This window comes from Felis catus, chromosome B4 (assembly GCF_018350175.1).
Source record: "Felis catus isolate Fca126 chromosome B4, F.catus_Fca126_mat1.0, whole genome shotgun sequence".
NCBI classification, from domain to species: Eukaryota; Metazoa; Chordata; class Mammalia; order Carnivora; family Felidae; genus Felis; species Felis catus.
In genome coordinates, this window is record NC_058374.1 from 70,838,917 (window position 1) to 70,862,727 (window position 23,811).

At 37.4% G+C, this 23,811-nt stretch overlaps 1 protein-coding gene across 4 annotated transcripts in view; it reads right to left on the minus strand.

Moving 5' to 3' along the window:
- The window catches only part of ADAMTS20 (ADAM metallopeptidase with thrombospondin type 1 motif 20), a 177,836-nt gene that overhangs the window by 76,908 nt on the left and 77,117 nt on the right, over nt 1-23,811 (minus strand). For 3 of the 4 annotated variants that reach the window (XM_023256963.2, XM_023256961.2, XM_023256960.2), the window contains exons 12-21: nt 18,553-18,698; nt 17,081-17,262; nt 16,846-16,982; nt 14,506-14,623; nt 12,173-12,268; nt 8,847-9,013; nt 8,569-8,698; nt 2,690-2,816; nt 766-976; nt 445-609 (exon numbers count right to left, since the gene is read on the minus strand). In XM_023256963.2, coding sequence (XP_023112731.2) covers nt 445-609; nt 766-976; nt 2,690-2,816; nt 8,569-8,698; nt 8,847-9,013; nt 12,173-12,268; nt 14,506-14,623; nt 16,846-16,982; nt 17,081-17,262; nt 18,553-18,698 — 1,479 coding nt within the window. The remainder of the gene's footprint in view (nt 1-444; nt 610-765; nt 977-2,689; nt 2,817-8,568; nt 8,699-8,846; nt 9,014-12,172; nt 12,269-14,505; nt 14,624-16,845; nt 16,983-17,080; nt 17,263-18,552; nt 18,699-23,811) is intronic. The other variant, XM_045061659.1, reaches the window with a different exon arrangement.

Below are 23,811 nucleotides of genomic sequence, written 5' to 3' on the forward strand. Positions count from 1 at the left end.
GATTATTTTCAATATTAGTTAACACAAATACCTAAAAAAAAAAAAAGATCAATTCACACATTGATATGTACTTGAAAGACCATTCTAAGGACAGTTTCCCTTCACTGCTCCAGAGATATTCAGCAAGTAACATCAGCCACTTCAATCCCACTGCAGCTGTCCATTTGTTCTAGAAAAAGGTACTAAACTTTAGGTTATGTAAATATCTCAGAGCACTGCCAACACTGGGACTTTCTTATGAAAATAGTTAGATATTCAACACTAATGTTACCGTTGCCAGATAGTATATGATTTAAATAATTTAAGAACCATTAATTTGTTATTGCCTTGATAATACATTTATAGAGCAAGAACAAATTACTTTTGAGTTCTTTAAAGCCTTCGAGCACAAAGCTTTCCTGTAGAAAATTGTAACAGTTCTTAGCCTCATCTTTTTAATGTTACCTCACTCCACTCACTAGTAGCCCAACTGGGGCAGGAAAATTCATTGCAATTCTCTGTCGTCACGTGGGGAAGCTCTTGGCATTCTCTGTTAGCAAGACGGTGGCCAAAGTTATTTATACAGTAAGATTCTCGAGACCTTTCCCCTCCTCCACAACTCCTAGAACACTGACAAAAAAAACGAAAACAGTGTGACCTATGGGAAGAATGAAGATTTTAACAAAAATATACTTTAATAATTAAATAATTAAATAATAATTAAATAACAAATTTTTAATAAGAAAAGAGAGGCAACTTTTCTTAAGTAATACTGGTTATTTGTACCTGGGACCATTCTGAATAATGCCATCTTGTTAAGACACAATCACCATGGCAGGGTTCTCGTGTGGGAGGTTTAAGTTGGTCACCACAGTAGTGGTCATCTACTGGAACAGTCTGTCCTTTATGAATGGAATACTTCATGCAGTGAACATCTAAGGACCTATATCCTTGACCACAATGGGATGAGCATTCACTTTTGCCAATAATGTGCCACCTAGAAAAAAGGAAGTTATTTTACTTAGGGATGCTAATTAATGCAGTTTAAAAAAAAATGGATTCAGGGGAGCCTGGGTGGCTCAGTCGGTTAGGCATCTGATTTCAACTCAGGTCATGATTTCATAGTCTGTGAGTTTGAGTCCGCATCGGGCTCTGTGCTGACAGCTCAGAGACTGGAGCCTGTTTCGGATTCCGTGTCTCCCTCTCTCTCTGACCCTCCTCCATTCATGCTCTGTCTCTGTCTCAAAAATAAACATTAGAAAAAAATTTTTTAAAAAATGGATTCAGAGAAACTCTTGCATACATTTTTTAAAATTGTTAAAATTGATGAACAAGCCACCTGAAGATACCTGATATACCATTAATTTCGATGAAAAATTCTGAGATAAACCCAAACTTCCATTTTTATAGATGAGAAAATGAGGCCTGGGGATATGTGTTCACATGGTAGAAATGCTGAACTTTTGATAAAAATCATTTTCCCCACAAATAAAATCTAACTCTCTAAATATATAAAAATGGAGGTTGTCTGGTTAAAGCTGGAGATAGGGAGCCAGCACTATACCTGGTGACTTCATTCTGACTTTTGGTGGTGGTTTGGGAGGTAGGTCCAAGAAACCCCATGATTTCCCAAAAAAACCTTTGCAAACAACTGGTCTAGGTCAAGATTACCCAATTACTTAGTGGCAGGTTTAAGACTGAATATATTTAACTCATCAGGTAGAATCTCACTATGCAATCACTCAAAATGATAGGGAATATCTGGGAATCTGACTCTATCAGTAAGACAAAGCCTTTAGAAGTTGGAAAACTAGGTTTTTGTAAAGCATATCCCATTTCTCATTCTTGTACTCTGTTTTTAGACAGGTCTGCAGAGAAAACTTTTTTTCTGCAAGTAAGAATCTGCTAGTTTTAGCCAAACTATCCCAATTATATATAGTCTAGCCATCTATCCAGCAATATGGGTGCACCAGTATAATGAAGCATAGAGTTCACGGAGTTCAATTCCCAGTAGCATCTCAAGGATTACCTGGTGCTTCACTCCACGAGTGGATGAGATTTCTTCAAGCAGTTCTTTCCACTATGTCTTTAAACAACATATACAAAAATTACCATTCTTGCTGAACAAGAGGTTTCGGCCACCCCTGAATCTTAATGGTCACTCGCTAAACGGGGTTGTTCTAAGCTTTACGGTAAGACCAATACGCCCCTCTCCAACAAAAGACAGGAAATTTAGAAGTGGAAACTCCCCTGCCCCATGATCTAGGATCACATTTCTTAATGTTTAATGGACAAAATATTGGGAAGATTGAGGAACCAATCTACTAATTCTTTAATCCTCAAACTTTAAAAGTTTATTGGCTCATGAGTTCACCATCATTCTACAAAATTTATTGTTTCAGATCTTCAAACCACGGATTTTAAGATTAGAGTTTACTTATAAATTTGTTTCCATTTCCTAGATAGAAGTTTGAGGTATCCATCAAATACTATGAATAAACTGCCAAGTTTCACTTGCCAAGTTTCACAATAAGTTATCGAGCCTGTAATTTTGTATTAGCTGGGACAAAGGATAGACATTAACATACGTGGCCATTCAAGCAGGCACTGCACTAGATGCTTTAGATGCTTTACGTCTTAGTTCACTTATGAATTTTAACCTGGTTACTTTACACATACACCGATTATATTACACATTTTTTTTTTTTACCTTAGTTCACAGTCTGTATTGCACCTTTCAGTCACAAACAATGGAAGTGGTAAGTGGTCACATCTCTGATCAGAAACCACCATATGATCACTCTTCCGAACGCAGGCAATTTTTCTTCTATGAAGACCTTGGCCATTGTCAAAGGAAAATTAGAAATCAAAGGAAAAATTCTCTTAAGCAGATGTTGTAGGATTATTTAATTCTGCTAATAGCTTAAAGGATTTAGCTAAGAAAGAAAAAAAAAAAAATTCCAACAGGATAGACTAGCATTTTAGTCAGGAATGACTTTCTAGAGTAAGCAAACTGAATCCTGGAAGACTGAAAGTTTGCTTAGTAAAGAGACTTAAGGAGGGCAGGACACATGTGGAGGAGAAAGAAATGCATTAGAGATGGCTGGAGTGGTTGTTAGTGGAGAAATGAGTGGTCAGGGTTGGCAATGATGCTAGTACATTGCTGTCTCCCATTATTCGCTTTCCTTTTCCCTAGAAGAAAATTGTACATCTCCACTTGCTACAATGTTACAACTGCCTTTGGGAGGAATATACTTCCTTGTTCATGGACACTGGCTTATGCCAACCAACTGCAAAAGTCTGTGACCTTTCCACTTGTAAGCAGAAGCGCTAAAAGCCATAATATGTTTCTGCCCAGCTCACTTTCCCTTTTCTCTCTGTCTCTAAAACAGCCTTCCCCAGGTGGGGTGATCTTTCAGCCTGGAATCATGAATGAAAAGACACGGACAATAAAAAGACCACTGGTTGCCAAGTTTGAGGGGGCATGGAGGGATTTTTAGGGCACTCAAAGTATTCTTCATGATACTGTAATAGTGGCTACACACCATTAAAAATTTGTCAGAACCCATAATACGCACAACACAGAGTGAACCCTAATGTAAACTATGGACTTTAAGTATGCATCAATTGTAACAAATGTGCCACATTAATTCAAGATGTTTATAGATGAACTGCAGGGTGGGAGGAGGTGAATATTTGTGAATTTTCTATACTTTCTGCTCAATTTTTCTATAAACCCAAAACTGCCCTAAAAAGGTGGTCTTAAGTTAAAAATGACATGGATGTAGATACCAAGCTAAGAAGAGTCATAGCCAATTAGCAGCTAAAACACAGCATGAGCAAGAAATAAACTTTTGGTTTTCAAAGCCATTGGATTTGCTGGTTTGTTGTATGCAGTATAACCACAGAAAAAGCAAACTAAGAAGAGATATAATGGGTCCGAGTAGACAGAACTTTACACTTTCTGCAATGTGGAGACAGGAAGACTTTCAGCAGTGACACGATCAAGTTTCTGTTTCATCAAAGTTCAACTGTATGCTTCCCGTTAGCTAAACATGAACACGCATGTTTATCTTTGTTCCTTCCTAAATACCATCTGAAATAACCATGAGGAATTTTGAAAAGGCACTAACCTAAAAGAACAAAAAGATTAAAAAAAGAAACACAGTAGAGGCAAGAAAAGCAAATTTTAAATATGAAAAGTAGATGGATACAACTAACAGAGCCAAGAAAGCTGAAACTTAAGCCTATGGAGGGGACAAATGAATAAAGAAACTAACCATTCATGCCAAAGAATAAGAGAAAATCCCAGGAATTGAAAACACTAAGTTCCTCTGAAGAGGTGAATGTGTGAGGGGTAGGCCTGAAAAAAATGGAGAACTGATTGAAAAGTATTTACAAAAAACAGTTAGACCCCCTACCCTTCTAGTTAAGAGTGGCACTGTCCAATAAAAACAGAATGTGAGCCACGTGTGTGATTTCACATTTTCTAGTAGTCACGTTAAATAAAGTAAAAAGACATAGGCAAAATGAAAATTTATGTTTAGCCTCAAGTATCTAAAATATCATTTTATGAATATGAAAACTACAATATATTTTACAGCTTTTTCATACTGAGTTCTCAAAATCCATTGGCATTTCACACTTATACCACATTTCAATGGGTGAGCTACATTTGGCTGGTGGCTACCCTATTGGGTAGCAAAGCTCTAGAGAGGTGAACTCAAGGACACAGACATAGCTTAGGGAAGTTGGTGAAGCACTGTGCCCACAAAGGGGGAATTAAGTAAAAGTCTCCATAGTGAATGAGGAGAACCAGACCTACTGGAATCTTTCTTTCCATTTCCCTCCAGCATCGAGCCAAATTTATGGTTCCACAGTCTCCCTGCTGACCATTTGAAGATGAAAAGATTCCTCTCTTGAGAGGCTCTTTAGCCCCCCAAAAATCAACTGACAATGACATGTGGGGCTTCTCCCCAATGACACATGAAAGGGTCATTTTGTGATCCATTACTCTATAATGAGGTCTTACTTGACTTGTCTGACCAACACAGAACTTGTAGCATTTTAGCCTTAAATATCAACAGCAAAGTATCAGCAGACATTTCAGGAAATCCACTAACACAAAAGAGACCAAAATAAAAACAAAGACTAAAATGAAATAGGTCAGAGAGAAAATTTAAAGACTATGATTAATATGGTCAGAGACACAGATATGACACATTTATGAAACAAAATCAAGAGGTTATGAGCAAAAACATTAACCATGTAAATTCAGATCAGTCGAGGAGGTTGAATGTCCAAAATATACACATTTCAGAAAAGTGGAGGAGAAAATTTAATGTGAGGAAATTATCAAAGAAATTATGCAGTAAAATTTCTCAAGTCAAATAATCCATTTCCAAATGTGAATGCCATCCTAATGACCTAGGAAAATAGATGAAAAAAAACACCAACATCAAGGCCAATTGTCCTGAAATTTCATACCACTAGAATTAGAGAGGAGCCACAAAACTACCACAGTGGAAAGTGTCACACAGAAACACAGGCAATCAGAAAAGATGACTGTCAAAATTCTAAAGGACAATCATCTAACTTACAATTTATCCCAAACTACTGATCAAATGTGAAAGCAGAATAATGCTACTTTCAGGTAAGAAAAGTCTCGAAACAAAAACAAAACAAAAACAAAAAAAAACCACCATAACACCACACCACCACCACAACAAAAAACAACTACCTCTGTTTCTCAAGAATATCCTGAGGAATATGTTCCACCAGTGGGGAAGTAAAAGAATTCATGGGATTTAGAAAACCAGGAATCCAACACAAAGTAAAAGAGAATCCCAGAAAAATAATGAAGCAGAAGTTCAAGAGGGTAGCCATGTATCAGGACTAAAAGCAACACAACCAAATTAGAGCAAGAGAAAAGAGGGCCACAATAACAGATGAAAAAGTACAGGAAAATTGAAACTGACAGATTAACTAATGTACTTGAAAATATGAAGATGAAATTTATAGCTCTCACAAAGTCTGGGAACGGAGGACATTCCATACACAGAAAAGACTGAAGGAATTTCATTTTAGACAAACTAAAAAGTTACACATAAAGAGGGAATATCATCATAGTACACTATGTGGCAAATCAACTAATAGCTTTTCCCCTCTAGCACAAAATTATTTAAGAGACCACTGTGCAGTTCAGACTCCCAAACCATTTCATCAGGTCTTGTGGAACCTTCCATTTGGAGCTTGCTGTTCTTTACTTGGTATGTCCCTCCCCCCGCCCCCCGCCATTTTAGAAGGTTCCTTCACTCACCTGATGTTTGTGCTTGTTCCTAGCTCCCCATATCTACTGCCACAGCCCAGCATGCCTAGTGGGTGCTGCAATGCCGTTCCCTGCTTCCCAAATCTCCATTCCCTTCTGTAAGGCAAATCTAGGGTCCCTCTGTCAAAATCAATGTCTCCTCCTGTGTTACTATTGTTCCTCCTTCCAGTGTTTATCCTAGTCAGTCTTGCACCATCTACAGCAGCCTCCCTCCAGAGATGCTGTCCTGACAAAAACATCTGTTCCCATGCAAGCATTCTAAGTACCACTATCCCAGCATCACAGGACCAAGTCTGTGATTTTTTTCTGAAGAGGACACCACCATTTCCTCGGTACCTTGAGGTCAGTTTGTTAGTGTGTCCCTCACATTCCCATCACCTCTATGGCTACTGCCTCTGTCAACCCACCTTATTTCAGCTCATTTCCATATGGTTCTAAGAACCCCCCTCCTCTGAATCACTGCTCCCCTAAATTCTCAAACCTTTTCTCTAGGCCCCGTGAGAACTACTTTCCAGTGCATCAAATTTCCCTGCACCTTCAGGCTGAATCTCCTCACAGCCTGCTCCCCCTTTCCTGTGGCTCTCTGCGCTTACCTGTCACATTACATTCACTACTGTAAGCCCAGAAAATCTACTCGTGCTGTTTTCATCCACCAGAAGGTAAAACTTGAATGCAGGACTGGGGTCTTACTTTGAAACAAAGTAGTCCCTCAAACTTAACTGATTTTTATTTTATTTTATTTTATTTTTCAATGTTTATTTATTTTTTGGGACAGAGAGAGACAGAGCATGAACGGGGGAGGGGCAGACAGAGAGGGAGACACAGAATCGGAAACGGGCTCCAGGCTCTGAGCCATCAGCCCAGAGCCTGACGCGGGGCTCGAACTCACGGACCGCGAGATCGTGACCTGGCTGAAGTCGGACGCTTAACCGACTGCGCCACCCAGGCGCCCCTTAACTGATTTTTAAAGTATTACACCATTAAGTATACACAATTACAGATTTCCCAAAGACCCCACTCTTCATTTTCTTTCCCTACTGTAAATGCCCCTGGCTTTTCCATTTCAAACTATTCCTCTTTCAGGGATTCATGCCATCAGTACAAAATATATTTCCCTGTGTTCATGGAAGGAAGACAGAGGAACGGAAGAATGTCAGACCCCTAACACTGGAAGGAGACAGGTTATTAGGAGAGTGTATGGAGGGGAGTGGAGGAGAGGGAAACCATATACAATACTACCCCTCATCTGTGGTTTTCTCTCTGTACTTTGTCACCTGCAGTCAACTGTGGTCCAGAAGATGATCCACCTTCTAATGTACCTTGGCAAGGTCAGTATAGCCTAATGCTGTCACAAAGCCTACAGCATTCACCTCACTTCCATCTCATCACAAAAGCATTTTATCACCTCACATCACCACAAGGAGGGGGAGTACAGTACAATAAAGTTTGCAACAACATTCACAGAACTTTTAAGTACAGGTAACCCTTGATCAATATAGGCTTGAACTGTATGGCTCCGTTCACTTTTTTTTTTTTTTTTTTTTGATAAATACACTACTGTACCATAAATGTATTTTCTCTTATGATTTTAACATTCTTTCCTTCAGCTTACTTTACTGTGAAACTACAGCATATAATACATGTAACATACAAAATACATGTTAATCAACTGCTTGTTGTCAGTAAGGCTTCCAGTGAAGAGTAACCTATTAGTTAAAATTAGTAGTCAAGGGTTATATATCAATTTTTAGCCACGTGGGTGTTGGTACTCCTAATTCCTGTGTTAAGGGTCAAATGTATATTGTTGTAATTGTTCAATTTTATTACCAGTTAGTGTTAATCTCTTACTGTGCCTAATTTATAGATTAACCTTTATCATAGGTATGTATGTATAGGAAAAAAAAAACATAGCACCTAAGAGGTTAGATACCATCCTCAGTTTCAAGCACTAGTGGAGGTCTTTTGGAATGTATTCTCCATCAATAAGGGGGGATGAATGTACAAGTTAGAGAAATTTCTTGTGACAGAGAAAGAATGAAAAAATGCAGTAAGAGAAAATGCCTGAAAAGGTAGAGATAGAAAAGGCTGTTAAGTGTAAGAATGAGTGGGGAGAAAAGTCAGAGATAAAAGAAACCTTTGTGTGTCTTTGTGATGGGGGGTGTGTGTGTAGACAGTTGGGGAATTCCAGAGGCAGACAGCCCCCAAAGTATCCCAAGTTATATCAGCATACACACACTTCTGCCTCCTTAATTCCAGGGTACCTTGACACATCTTGGTACAGTCTTGCCATGGTCCATGCGGATCCCAAGCAAACAGGTCGCTCTTCTCTTCCACAGGGATATTGAAGGAATATCGTACATCAGGGTTGTATAAATTACCCACACACAAAACCTCAAAAATACACAGGAGCATATAATTAATTCATAAAAATATATTCTTGAAAGACATCATTATTATATTTAATAAACGCAAAGCCCTTAACCATCAACTTACTAACAGGATTAAAACTAAGTCTTATTAAGGACCCCTGAGAATTTACCTGCAGAACAATTTCTTCCTCCAGCCGATCAGTACTATTAATTCTTTCAATTGAGCTGTTTGAACCACTGTATTCAAAAATAGCTCCTTGTATGTTGATTTCTTTTTTTGACATACTTACAACAAAATTCCCGTTTAAAAGAAAATTCCCCTGAGTGTCAGATAATGCTGTAAAAGAATAGCACCCATGAAATAGAAAAACAGTACAGTCAACAGCACAATATTTAAACTTTAAAATTCAAGTTCTTTTCTGAAATTAATGTAAATTAATTTGTAAAACAAATTTTATTTTACTGTAATATGTTATCTAATCCATACTTAGGGAAAAACTATAGCCTATCAGTTTAGGATATTAAATTCACCCTGAGAAGATCTTTCATGAGTCCTGCAGTTTTAGAGGGGACATACAGGAAGAGGGAAAACAGAAATCATAGACCCAGAAGACACATCAGCTCAATCAGTTTTGATCATGGATGGTGAGGCAAGAAAGAACATCTAGACTGCTGCAGTGTTCCATTTATACTTGTCTTGGAAAAAATACACAAAGCTATAAAATTCTAGGAGTCTATATTCTAAAAGGCCATCCAATGGCCATACTATTCTCTGTATAAATGTCTGGATCTTTTTCATGGAGAGGCACTATGGCTACTGACACACGTACATGACTGCTTTCCAGAATACTCCTATCTCCCCTTCTGTTCATGCCCCGTGTTCTCATTCCCATTGAGGTGTTAATATAAGCATATCAAATACGTGTATGTGTATATTTATCCACTATATATTTGTATATACATAAAGTAGTATAGTATATACTCACAATTAGTTATTTTTAAAATCTAAACTGGCCTGGTGTCCACAGTAGTAGGGTAGTAAGATGAACCAAATTTGGCCTGAGAACAATGGGTTTATATTCATATGGTTCTATGTGATCTTGGACAAACCAGTTGCTTAGTTTCCTAACTGCACCAGGAATATTAATTCCTACTTCACAGTCATTTGAATCAGGATCAAATATAGAAAATGTTTGTAGAAACGTGTAAGTTGTAAAGCACTGTGTTTTTTTAATTTTCAAGAGGATGTCTAATATTTCAAGTGTTATGCTAATAAAAACTCCGTACTAATCAAGCACTATTTTGCTTCCTTTACTTATATACTTTTCAGTAGAACAGTAAGCTTTCCAGAAAACATCTGTGTGGCCCTCCAGAGAACCTCACCCAAAGCACACAAGTTACCAAGGGCTAGACTTCTTAATGAATACAACACCCCTGGACAAAGCAATCTTGAAGGGATTATTGCCAAATAAATTTGGACTATAGTCCATAGTATGACTACAATGACTGTCTTCATATTTTCCTGAGTCCAATGAAAAACCAGTCAAGCTCTAGACATATCCTCTAAAATGAAAATTCCTCTAATGAGTTTGTACTTTATCCAAAGTGGATAGGTCCATTTACAGAACTGTCAGTCATACTATAATTAAGGGAAATAAAATTTACTGAGAAAAAAAACATATACATTTTACTACTTTTGGTTACCAAAGCTGATTTTATAAATATGCTTCCAAATCCCTTCTAATAATTTCACCTATTTGCTCAAGTCAGACTTTGACAGTCCCATTAGTACCTCTCTTATAAAGTATATTGATACCTTATTGGTAAACATTTCTAGTTTTTAAACTTGGGCAGAACCTGTTGTCCATTCCTAGGAAGATACAAGTATCTACATTTGGAACCTAAGAGCAGCATATTAAAAAATCTACAATATGGTTGCATATATATCTATGTACATGCACCTAGGTACTATTTTTGGCAAAGGAAAAGGAATGCAACAAAATGAAAAAGGAAAATATCAAAATATTTAGGTTTGGTTTTCTTTGAAAAATTTTGTTTGCATGTTTTACAAAGGGGAAATCGATTGAACATAAAATTAACCATTTTATATATATTTTTTTACATTTATTTTTTTTCAAAGACAGGGTGAGACAGAGTGCAAGTGGAGGAGGGGCAGAGAGAGAAGGAGACACAGAATCTAAGCAGGCTCCAGGCTCTGAGCAAGAGCTCAGCACAGAGCCCGATGCGGGGCTTGAACCCATGAACCGTGAGATCATGACCCCAGCCGAAGTTGGACACTTAACCAACTGAGCCACCCAAGCGTCTCTAAAATTAACCATTTTAAATTGAGCAATTCAATGGCATTATATTCACAATGTTATACAACTACCACCTCTAATTGTAAAATTTTTTCATTAACTCCAAAGGAAAATCTGCATCCATGAAGCACTTGTTCCCTTTGCATTTACTTCATAATGTCAGTTTAAGTCCTGAGATAAGCTCTTCATTATAGATTCAGATTCCTACTTATAAGCAGTGATAACTTGGGCCAGTATTTCACATTATTGTGAAACAGATACTTTCGGTATCAGCTCTATACCATCCCTTAATTCCAGCGTGGTGAGTTGGGGTAAGTCAATATTAAGGTATCTCCCAGACAGAAGGTAAAGGATTTGTAAAGCATTCTTTTCTTTGGGCCTAAGCGAAATTCTTTAAAGCCAAAAGCTAATTTCCAAAAATAAACAACAAAGTTTATACCCTGGAAGTAGTTGAAGGACAACATACTGTGACTATATTTATTAACATTTAAAAGTCTGAAATCAATTCTCAGTCTTGCTTTAACAGAAGTTTTTTTTTCGAGTCTCTAAGTACTTTTGATACGTGGTTAAAACATTCAATGAAACTCTTTAAAGAACATTTAACCCCAAAGAAGTCTATAATTTTAGATAAAAAGATTTTATATTCTAAATCTAACAGAAAACACTGTTGTGTAGAAATATCCTGAATTTGGAATCTTTATATTCTAAATATACATGCAACTTTAACTGAATATAACCTTTGGTTATATAACACACTCTTATGGGGATAAAGCAAATTTTTCAGAATTTTGTTCAGTGTCTGTAACAGTAAGATCTAGGGAGCCTTATGGTGGCTCAGTCAAGTTAGTGTTTGACTCTTGATTTCAGCACAGGTCACGATCCTCATGTTGTAGGATGGAGCGCCACTTTGGGTTTTGTGCCGAGCATGGCACCCGCTCATGATGGTCTCTTTCCCTCTGCCTCTCTCCCCCATTTGTGTGCGCACTCTAAAAAAGAAGATCTAGCATATAACTCAAGAGGAAAACATTCAGGGAGTCAGATGACTTGAGCCGAGTATGAACTGAAATGCCTGTTTGCTCAAGGGGCTCTTCTTGCCTTCAAGAATTCACATCAACCGCAGACCTCCATGAAATTGCACACAAATCACATATTGGCTGCTGTTTACTAGAAATGTTTACCAAGGTAATTGTCATCTTCTGGTTTTCCAGAATAGCTGTGCTGAAGAATATCAATGTTTGTTGCTCCTGCGGGAATCTTGACAACAACATTATAACCTGCAATATAATTTTGTGCGTGTTAATTTTCACAAGCTGATGGCCCAGAAGCTATTACTGAATGACTGAAAAATCTGAATAGTATAGTCAGACTTAATTTCATCTTCAAAAAATGATACAGTGTTTATTCTTTTTGAATCTTTTTTCTTTTTTTGTAGAAAACCACAAATTACTAAGGATTGAGAAAACACTGTTGTGTAGAAATATCCTGAATTTGGAATCTTAAAGTACACTTCCTAATTCTTCTTCTAAAATTCTGAATGTAGAATGAGAATGGAAATTAGGATTCTAGTTCCTGAGATATTTAGAACACATTCATTTTTAAATTTGACGAATACTTTTGGATTTTCTATTTTCTAATGGGAAAAAAAATCGGGGTTTCAAATGCTATTCAAAAATCTGGAAGAGATGAAAATAGTTGCTCATTGCTCTATGTTTACACAGAGATTCAGTGAACAGCAAAATAAAGTTAATAACATTTTTTAAGCATTTAGTTTCTACTGTAAGCAGGAATTTCTGTAGCTACCTCCAAAATGTTACATTATTCTTAAAAGTCCACTAATACGTTATCATGGCAGAAGTAAAACGTTTATTTTTTTTTTCAACGTTTATTTATTTTTGGGACAGAGAGAGACAGAGCATGAACGGGGGAGGGGCAGACAGAGAGGGAGACACAGAATCGGAAACAGGCTCCAGGCTCTGAGCCATCAGCCCAGAACCTGACGCGGGGCTCGAACTCACGGACCGCGAGATCGTGACCTGGCTGAAGTCGGACGCTTAACCGACTGCGCCACCCAGGCGCCCAGTAAAACGTTTATTTTAAGGAAATTAAAATATTTCTACTCTATGAGACCAAATTTAACAATACTGGCACTGCTCAAAAGATGAGGAAATAGTGTATATTAAGAAGTGTTTTCCCTACACCATAAACATTGCTACTACATAGTTTTCCAAATACTCTCGGGTTTAGAGTGAGCCATTAATTTTGCTCTAGTGATTATTATAAGTGGTTCCTTCTCCTTATTAGTTTTTCTTTCTATTTAATACATGGATAAAAACTTGTGATTTTTCTCATATACTAACTTTGTTAAATATGGAACAAAATTAGGAAGTCTTAAGAGATTAAATTTGGGGCATCTATCTGAGTGGCTCAGTTCGTTTAGTGTTTGACTCTTGGTTTTGGCTCAGGTCATGATTTCACAGTTCAGGAGTTCGAGCCCAGCATCAGGCTCCCACTGGCAGTGCAAAGCCTGCATGGGATTCTCTCTCCCCTCTCTCTGCCACTGCCCCACATGTGCTTGCACATGCTCTCTCTCAAAATGAATAAAAGATAAAAATCAAAGATTAAGTTTGTAACCCTGATAGATTACCTTGCATGTTTTTAGAGCACCTTTATCTATTTCCCTTTAGGGGATCAGATTTTAAAAATAAAGTGATAAATGGTCTGAAACTACATACACTACATGCATATTGGTTTTAAGCCAACAGACTACCAGAAACATTTTTAATTAATTTTTTCACTATAAAATATTCCTACTACCACCACTACTCAGGTCTTTGCATTTATCGTTTTTCAACAAAGCAATTTCTAGGTATTGCAAATGTGAAAGACAAAGGCTACCACCAGGGGGCAGAAATGTGACAAAGGCTACAACTGTACAAATGAATTTAACATCTTTTTCCATTTGCAAACTGATTAATTCATAATACAATTTTGGCAAGGCTATATATTTGATCCTAATGTGGTACATGTGGTTTTCTACCAAAAAAAAAAATTGTTTTTCAGTGGATACAGACCAAACTGATAAATGTGCCATTTTTAACTGGATCAAATGTGTGTGGCTCCTATAAAATAACGGATCTTAACCACAAAAATAATGTCAAATCTAGTGATTGAGATTCATAAGCATCACCCGAGTGTAAAATGTACTATACTTTTCATACGGATAAAAACAAAGTGTTGGTTTTAAATTATACTGCTTTAATTGAAGCAATTCATACTAAACTGTTTGAACACAATTTAAAGGCTGATAAACTGTAAAAAATACATTTTTCATTTTGCAAAGAAAATTCTACAGAACTACGTTTGCTACCATAAAAAGGAAAAGATTGTCCTAGCAAAGTCTCAGAATAGAAAATATGATATATTCTCCTACTAATTTTAAAGAGAAGTGAAATTGATTATATTCCATTTTTACACCACATATGAGGGAAAATTAGAAAAATACATAGCTTACCATAATGAGCACTGTTGAAGACACCTGCCATTGTCCGGCATGAAGAATTATCCCCACCACACACTCCACATTTGTCTCTCCTGGCCTTGGAGTTTAACACATGATCACAGCCAGCTTGCTTCAAAATAACCATTACAACCAAGATTATAAAAATGACTCATTATAAGCATGATGCCTTACAAACTTTTCACAAGTACTCTTTCAATTAATAGGTGATTCGATACAATAGGATTTTTCAGAGGATCTATTGATTTTGTTATACATCAATATTTTCACACACCTTTCCACATGGTTGAAAAAAAAGGTTCAAAGGGTCATCCACATACCTCCTGCATCAAAATCACACGGGATGGCATTTAAAAAGGCAGATCCCAGATTTTCTGAATTAAAAATCCTCGGAGGTAAAAACTAGGAATTTGTGTTGTAACAAACATGGACAATAATTCTTATGTCCACCATCCATTTAAGCCACTTTTTAAAGAAATTAATTCAAAGAAACAAAAAAAAAATCTGATTTAAGGAGCACATTTAAAATAACTTCAACAGGATGTTTTTTGTGATTTTTTTTTTAACTCAAAATCTTAGAACTCTGGGAATAGAGTACATTTGAAAATTTACTTCTCCAAAATTAATAACCAGAAAAATAAGTTTATGTAAAGAATGAGTGATTCGATAAAGGTGAGAGTGAATGGTTTGATCCAGGGGTTAAGAACAAGCACATTTCTCTATGCAGATACTGTCTTCTGCAGACACTGCAACAACTCTTTGTTCTTTAGAATACTCCTAAAATTTAATGATCAAAAAAAATTTCATGAGGTTACTCGAATTTATACAGAGTATTTCCCAAATTTTGACTAGATATTTTCTGAAAGTAATCTGCATCTATAAGTTCAGATAATCATTGTTTTTCCATTGTATAGGACTTCCTGCTAATTTAGATAAAACCTATTTCTCAGGCCACAGAGTACCCCTTTTCTAGCCTCCAGGTTATTTTTTTCCTTTTCTTTGAACATCTCATCAGACCTTTGGGTGCAAAGCATTTCATCATCCAGGTAACTGGTAGGTAATAGATGTTTGGCTAACAGAAAATCAGTCCTCTCAAGTTCTGCCTTAACCCAAGGAATGAGTTCATATTATATTTGTAGTCTTTAGACCAAATTCATTATCCTAATTCTCAAACCCACTGTTTTTTAAGATCGCCATCTGTAATGTATGTGCTTTAATTCAGGGTCTCATCTCCTTCTCACCCAGAATCCTAACCAGCTGACCTATCTCCAATCCTCTCCTAAACCACTGGATTATGAAGATTCTAACATGCAGATAGATCAAATCACATCTCTCACTCAACTCCAAATTCTTTCCAGGGACCTTCAGGACTTCAGACAAGAAGTGCATGTAATAGCCAATCCCTATGTCCAACCCTTACTTCCTCACCTTTACTACAACCTACTCATTCTCAATTAGCTCAAGCCTCACACCCTCCACAAGGGTTCTCTGAATCACTTACACCCTTTTGTCACACAACATTCCTTCCTCAAGATCCCTACGGCACCCTGTACATGATCCCAAAGTCCTGCATTTGAATTATTTACATGTCTCTCCCCTACTAACCTGGGACTATCTTTGAGTAGTAACTAGAACAGTATCCAGTATTTAGTAGATACTCAGTGAATGCCTGTTGGATGCACGTGGGAAGTGAAGGACAAGGATGAAAAGAGGGAGGGGGGAGTATCATCAACTAACCAACGGGGGAGGGGTCACCAGAGAGGGTCTCATTTCAAGTAGCAAAAAGGACTTTACAACCCTGTGTCCTAATATTTTCTATCTTTTGAAGAAGCCGATCTCATGCCTCATCTTGATTTCGCATACCTCAAGCAAAACAAAATCAGCAAACTTTTCAAAAAAAAATTTTTTTTAACATTTATTCATTTTTGAGAGACACAGAGAGGGAGAGTACAACCCGAGGAAAGGCAGGAGGAGGAGAGACAGAATCCAAAGCAGGCTCCAGGCTCTGAAATGTCAGCACAGAGCCTGACACAGGGCTTGAACTTACCAACCACGAGATCATGACCTGAGCTGAAGTCGGACACTTAACCTACTAAGCCACCCAGGCACCCCTTAGCAAGCTTATCTTAATGTTTTGTGAGTCACTCTGGATGACGGAGAATTCCTTAGTCATAGTCTCTTGACCATATTCCTAATGATAGGGTGATATCACTAAAGGGCACTGCACTGGAATTCATGAGAATTCCAGAATTGTACTCTGATGCTACAGAAGTAATATTTGGTTACAGAAAAAGAAAAATATTCTCAAAGTCATTTTCAATATAAGTTACCTACCCGACATAGGCCTTGAACACAGATGTCATTAGTTTCAGTTCCACAAGGAGTACCATCGGCAACCCTATCCCTCAACTGGTAGAAGTTTGTGGTTCCAGCAACCCGACAATAGAGTTTACAGCGATCTTTTATGGCAACTGTAAGAAAAAGTCAAATTTTTGGTGTACAATAATACAGCTGTGTGTTCCTAGGTCTCAAGAAATTTTTACATCAAAAAAATATTCTAACTACTTACTCCCACTGTATTTTGGAAGCCACCTCACATTAGGGGAAAGACCATTGATGTTGAAATGTTTACCATCAAAATCAGAGCACTGCTTCTCTCGAAAGTCTTGCTTGCCTTTTGGACATGAATCAGTATTACATGATCGAAATTTCATCCTGCGGCCCACACAGTACTTTCCTCCGTTTCTTGGCCTAGTCAAATTCATTACATTTTAAAGCACATCAGTACAATATTCTTTCTGCCATTTACTTCTCAAACTGTTCCATTCTGTTCCGGGATCTGGAAAACTAATTATGTCCCACTAACACTTCCTGTTTAACAGAAGTATATTACATGGTTTTCAAGCAAGTGTATGGCTAATGAACTGTAAAGACATTCATCTTAAGATGGACACTGTGGTCTGGAGGGCAGCAATGATAGCTTATTCATGACTTAACTCACAAGGAACTAATCGTTGGGAATTTGGTTTAAAATTTCAGAATAGGGTTTGTTCATTTGGGGGGTGAAAAACAAACAGTGAACCAAAGATAATCAAGATTATACCATGTTAAAGAAATATCCAGGCATCATTGTTTTGTATATACTACTTATCGCTCACTTCCACGAGTTTCATGCTATCTATATCCATCCATCTCTATTTCAACTTACACTGGAAAATAAAAATTTGTTTTGTCAGCATTTTTTAAATATGAAAACTTCCAGCATAATTTAGCTATTCTGGAATTCCAATGATCGAAGTCATTTCAGAGTATTGTCATCTCTGCATCAAAAATTCTTTATTGCTTACCAATTTATCATAACAACAGACACAGTACTTAAAAATCTTTATGGAATCTCTATGTTCTTTTAAAGATTTTGAGGAGGGGGAACATATGCTTCAGTACTTATTTGAGCTAAAGACACTGATGCATCTATGAGAAGCAGAGAAAGAAAATATGACATGTCAAATTACACAAAAGAGTAACAACTGGTCATGAAGGTACAGATTTTATCCAGAAGAGTCAACACACAGTTTAAAGGAGCCAGGATTTCAATGGAAACACAGTATTAAAATGCCCTTATATTACTGTCATTTCATTTTTACAACTATTCCTCAAATGTAATCTAAATCAGAAAAAAGCTCTTAAATTCATATTCTAAAAGATTAAGCTGGTTAATATATATATTTATGTAATATATAAATATTTATATATATTATACATAATACATATAATTATATATATTAGTTATATATCATTAATTTTAAATAGTTATTAAATAATTATATGTATATTATTATTAAAATAAATAATATATATATATTTTTTAAAGGTTTGAGTCTACCAAGATTTAAGGTAATAGGGCTCAAAGTATTCCAGAAGTTTTCTAAATCTCAGAAACTTACAGACTGACCTCCTCCAGTATAGAAGTGAATGAAACTGATGTTTACTTTCTGGTGCCTTGAGATAATCTTAATTTACAGTGACATAAAAAAGACATACTCGGGGCGATTACAGAGCCTGCTTGTGCTTTTGATTCCACCTCCACATGTTCTTGAACAAGAGCTGTAAGGTCCCCATGGTCCCCATTCACCATCTACAGGACGTGTTTCCATTTCTTTGTTTACACATAGCCCGTGGTGGCAATGCTTAAACAAACAAAAAAATACACAAAGAAATGATTCGTACATACCCAATTGCAATATCACAGTAATTTAAATACCATAAATATCAGTGGAGAAAATGCACACAACTTAAAGATATTGATTCAGAAATGGGATTACATTTGACACTCAAATATTTTCTGAATATCTGCTGAGTAAGATCTGTAGAATGCAAAAAGAAGGAAATTTCCCTTGCCTTTAAAATGTTGAGTTTCACTGGGGGAGGGAATACTTGTATGGGGAAAACACAGTAAGATGAAAACTTTAAAGAAGTGACTATTAATACAATATAGATCTATGCTTCTGGTTTTTTATGCAAAGATAAACTCTCCCACTTTTTTTAGCGGTTTACTTCATCTCATCCAAAGCCTCAATGATCACTTTCTTACTTTCAACAAGAAAATGGAAATGTACACGAGAAGCTGCTCACTATCTACTATTCCTTTTATCCACCTAAGGGCACCTGTGCTCAGTCCTCAACCTTCCCACCGGTTAGGGTACATGAAAAATCCATGATCCTAGTCAAAGTCAATCCCTCTGTGCACTTGATCTCAATTACTCTCATGGCTCCAAACATCACTCCAACAATTCTCCCCTCTCTCCTACAGCATCATGGTTCCAGTCTCTAATATATAAAAACTAACCAAGGGTGCCTGGGTGGCTCTGTCAGTTGAGCGACCCACTTAAACTCAGATCATAATTTCATGGTGCGTGAGTTCGAGCCCCGCTGCAGGATTGTGGCTGTCCGCCCAGAGCAAGTTTCTGTCCCCCTTTCTCTGCCCTCTCCCACTTGTGCTCTCTCTCAAAAACAAAAACAAAAAAAAGCTAACCAAAAAGTGGTCCATGCACTGATGCCAGTCTGTGAACTAGTCACTGCAAGGAGTAGAGAAATTGAAAATAAATATTGAATTTAGAAACGTTTATAGGATTTGGGCAGTAATTTCATGTTTATCAATGTTAAAAGTGGGCTTATATTGGGGCACCTGGGTGGCTCAGTCGGTTAAGCAAAGGACTCCTGATTTCAGCTTGGGTCATGATCTCTCTCACGGTTGGTAAGATCAAGACCCACATGGGGCTCTGTGCTGACAGCATGGAGCCTGCTTGGGATTCCCCATCTCCCTCTCTGCCCCTTCCCTGCTCATGCTAGCATTTTCTCAAAAGTAAACATCAAAATGGCTTATATTTGTTTTCGTTGTGGTACAATACCCAACACAAAATCACCATCTTAACCATTTTAAGTGTGTAATTCAGTAGCATTAAAATGCATTCATATTGTTGTGCAACCATCACTGCCATCCAAGCACAGAGCTCTTCATCTTCCCAAACTGAAACTCTATACTCTTGAAACACTAACTCCCCATTCGCTCTCCCCTCCCCCGCCCAGCCCCTGGCAACCACTATTCTACTTTGTTTCCATGAATTTGGCTACTCTATATATCTCATATAATTAAAATCATGCATCACTTGTCTTTCTGTGACCAGCTTATTTCACTTAGCATAAGGTCCTCAAAGTTCACCCACATTGTAGCATGTGTCATAACTTCCTTTTAAGGCTGAATAATATTCCATTGTATGTATATATAACATTGTTTTTTCATTCATCCATTGATGGCCACTTGGGTTACACTTCCACGTCTTGGCTATACAGAATAAATGCTGATGGCCACAGGCCTGTACAGAGATCTCAAGGCTGTTTGTAGTTCTTTGGCATATATGCCCAGAGTGGTATTGATGGATCAGATGATTCTATTTTTCTTTTTTTTTAATTTTTTAATGTCTATTTTTTTTAATGTCTATTTTTGAGAGAGCGAGCGAGAGCGCGCGCGCGCGCAAGCAAGGGAGGGGCAGAGAGCAAGGGAGACACAGAATCTGAAGCAGGTTCCAGGTTCTGAGCCATCAGCACAGAGCCCAATGAGGGGCTCAAACCCACAAACCATGAGATCATGACCTGAGCTAAAGTCGGACACTTAACTGACTGAGCCACCCAGGCATCTCTGTATTTTTAATTTGAAGATCTGCCACACTCTTTTCCATAGAATTGGCTTACATTTTGAAGGTTTTTGTCATTTTGAATGTTTTTTTTTCTAATCATTTCCATCATTTTGTACAAGTATCGATTTAAATTATCAGAAATTTTAAAAAAGACTGGTCCTTTACTAGAGCTAATTGGAGAAGTACTCCATTAGTTCATTCTCATTAATATACAAACATACATAATTACCCTCTTTAAGAGAATTTTCCTTAGATCTCACTTTCCCCACCAGCTACTGTCTTGTTTCTCCTTGAAAAAGCCATCCATGACCATGGTCTCTCACTGCCTCTGCTCTCACAGCCCCACCCTCCATGAAGCAGCTCATGTGGACATCACCCAATGGCCAGTTCTCAGTCTCTGTCTTACTTGATTTAGCAGTATCATTTTTCCCCCTTCTTGGTTTCTAGGTCTCCACTTAATGCTGAACTTTTTGGGCTCACATTACCTTTATGCTTCCCTATCAACAACAATCACTCCAAGCTCAGATCCTTCTCCTCAACTCCAGGCTTGTGTATATAGCTGTTTACACATCTTCACTTCAACGTCTTACATTTCACACATCACACCAAAATTCAACTGCCAACCCCTTAAAATCTGCTGATACGATCTAAGTTGATCAGCCAAAAACAGTCAACCTCTTCTTTACAGTTCACATTTCATGTGTTAGCAAATGTTCTAGTTCCTTCAAAAGCAAATTGACTTTTAAGTGTCAACCTAGTGCTCCCAGCTCTGGTGTGAGCCACCGTCATCTCTCATCTCTATCACTGCCATACCTCTCCAAGTAGATCTCCTCTGTTTCCAACTCTTGCTCTCTAGAGTTTAGTCTCAACAGCAATCATAATGATCCTTTTCAACTTACTTTAAAAATTAGCTCAAATCAGGTGACTCCTCTGCTCAAATTGTCTTTTTCATTCTGAATAAATGCAAAGTTCTCACAATGGCTGACAGGGACCTACAAAATACTCCTCCAGTTACTTCCTATACACCACCCTTCACCCCAGCCACAATGTCCTTCCTTACTCTTTCTTGAACCACTCCAATACTGCAGATTTAGGAGTTTAGCTGTTCTTTGCCTGGAGCTCAGTTCCCCACAATATTCTCCATAGCTAATTCTCTCATTTTAAGATAGCTCATTAGTCAACTTTCCATAAAATTTGCTTTGACCACTACATTTTAAATTGCAGTCATCACTCTCCGACTACGAATGTAAGCTTCATGAAGGCAGCGATCTTTTCTTTTTTGTTTGCTGATGTACCCTGAGCACCTAGAATAGTGCCTGACACATAGTGGGTCCTTGATAAATCTTTGTTGAATGAATGAATCCTATAACCAAGCTTATTAATTAGCAGGAAAAAAGCTTTGTGCCCTCCATTAAGATCATTCAAAATGATAAAGCCATTAAAAGTGAAAAAAAAAAAAATCTCTGAATAGAATGTACTATGTTCTTATAAATTTGGGGAACATCTTCCAGAAATGTTTCAAATAATCCTTTAGCACTATTTCTGAAAAATCCAAGAAAAAGAATGTTGTATTGTTCACCATGTAAAAAAAAAAAAAGTCAAGTCATTGTCAGGTGACTTCCACTATATGTTTATGCTAATAGTTTTACTACCACAAGTATTTAAAAGATAGTCTTATATGAAAGATAGTCACAAGATAAAGGGACTAAAAGAATATTGAAGCAAAAGACAGGACATTTAGAATTTCCTTGAAAAAAGGCCCATTTATTATTGAATGTTGCTAATGCAAAGAGGCTCACTCTCTTCAATAAATGATAAAAGGGATTTTATATCTACATGATACACATGTTACCCCAAATGCATTTCTGCTTTTAATCTATACAAGTTTTAAAGTAGGTCCCAGTGTCTCAACACATTTACCTTGAATTCCAACAAATCCAGGCCCTTTACACTACACCCCATATTTGAACGGCTAAGTAGTACATGAAAACATGCTCAAGATGGAGAATAATCAGGATAATACAAATTAAAAACATAATAGTATTCCATTTTGCACCTGAAGTGTCTAAAATTTTGTTACAAGATTAACAAGATCAGCAATTGGCAAGACATGCAGCACAACTGGAACTTTCATACATCACTTGCGAGAGTCTCAAGTACCCATTTTCGAAGATGGTTTGGCAGTTCCCTATGAAGTTACATACATGCACCTCCCCTATGACCCAGCCGTTTCTAGTTATTTGTTTACTTCAGAGAGATGCAAGCACATGCCCACAAGACTGGTATGAGGATGCTCATAGCAGCTTTATTCATAACGACCAAAACCTGGAAGTGACCCAATTGTCTATCAGAAGAATGTATAAAAAAATTATGGTGCATTTATACAGCTGATTTACACTGCAGCATAAAGGAATGAAGTATCAATACACACAACATGGATGAAACTCCAACATCTTGAATAAAAAAAGCTTGACCCCTTTTCCCTCTGCCCACAGAAAGGGTGTGTGTATGCGCGTGCATGTACATACACTATATAGTTCGATTTACATTAAAATCAGGAAGTATGTTCTCTCTCTGGAAAGAGGGAAACTCTACAGAGGCTAGGCAACTTTATTTTTTTTTTAATTTTTTTTTCAACGTTTTTATTTATTTTTGGGACAGAGAGAGACAGAGCATGAATGGGGGAGGGGCAGAGAGAGAGAGAGACACAGAAACAGGCTCCAGGCTCTGAGCCATCAGCCCAGAGCCTGACGTGGGGCTCGAACTCCCGGACCGCGAGATCGTGACCTGGCTGAAGTCGGACGCTTAACCGACTGCACCACCCAGGCGCCCCGAGGCTAGACAACTTTAGAGTGATGGAAATGTTCTCATCTGGATTGGGATATTGGCTAAGTGTCCATCTATATTTGTTAAGACTTACCAAATTGAACATTTGATATCTGTGCATTTTACTCCTATATCTCAATTTTTTATCATGCTAATGCATTGACCGGATTTAGACTACTCAGTTATAAATGGTATATGTGATGCATGTAAATATATCCATCACTATGTTAGCCACATGCCATCAAGCCTGAAGTTTCACGGCATAGAGTAAACTTTAAAG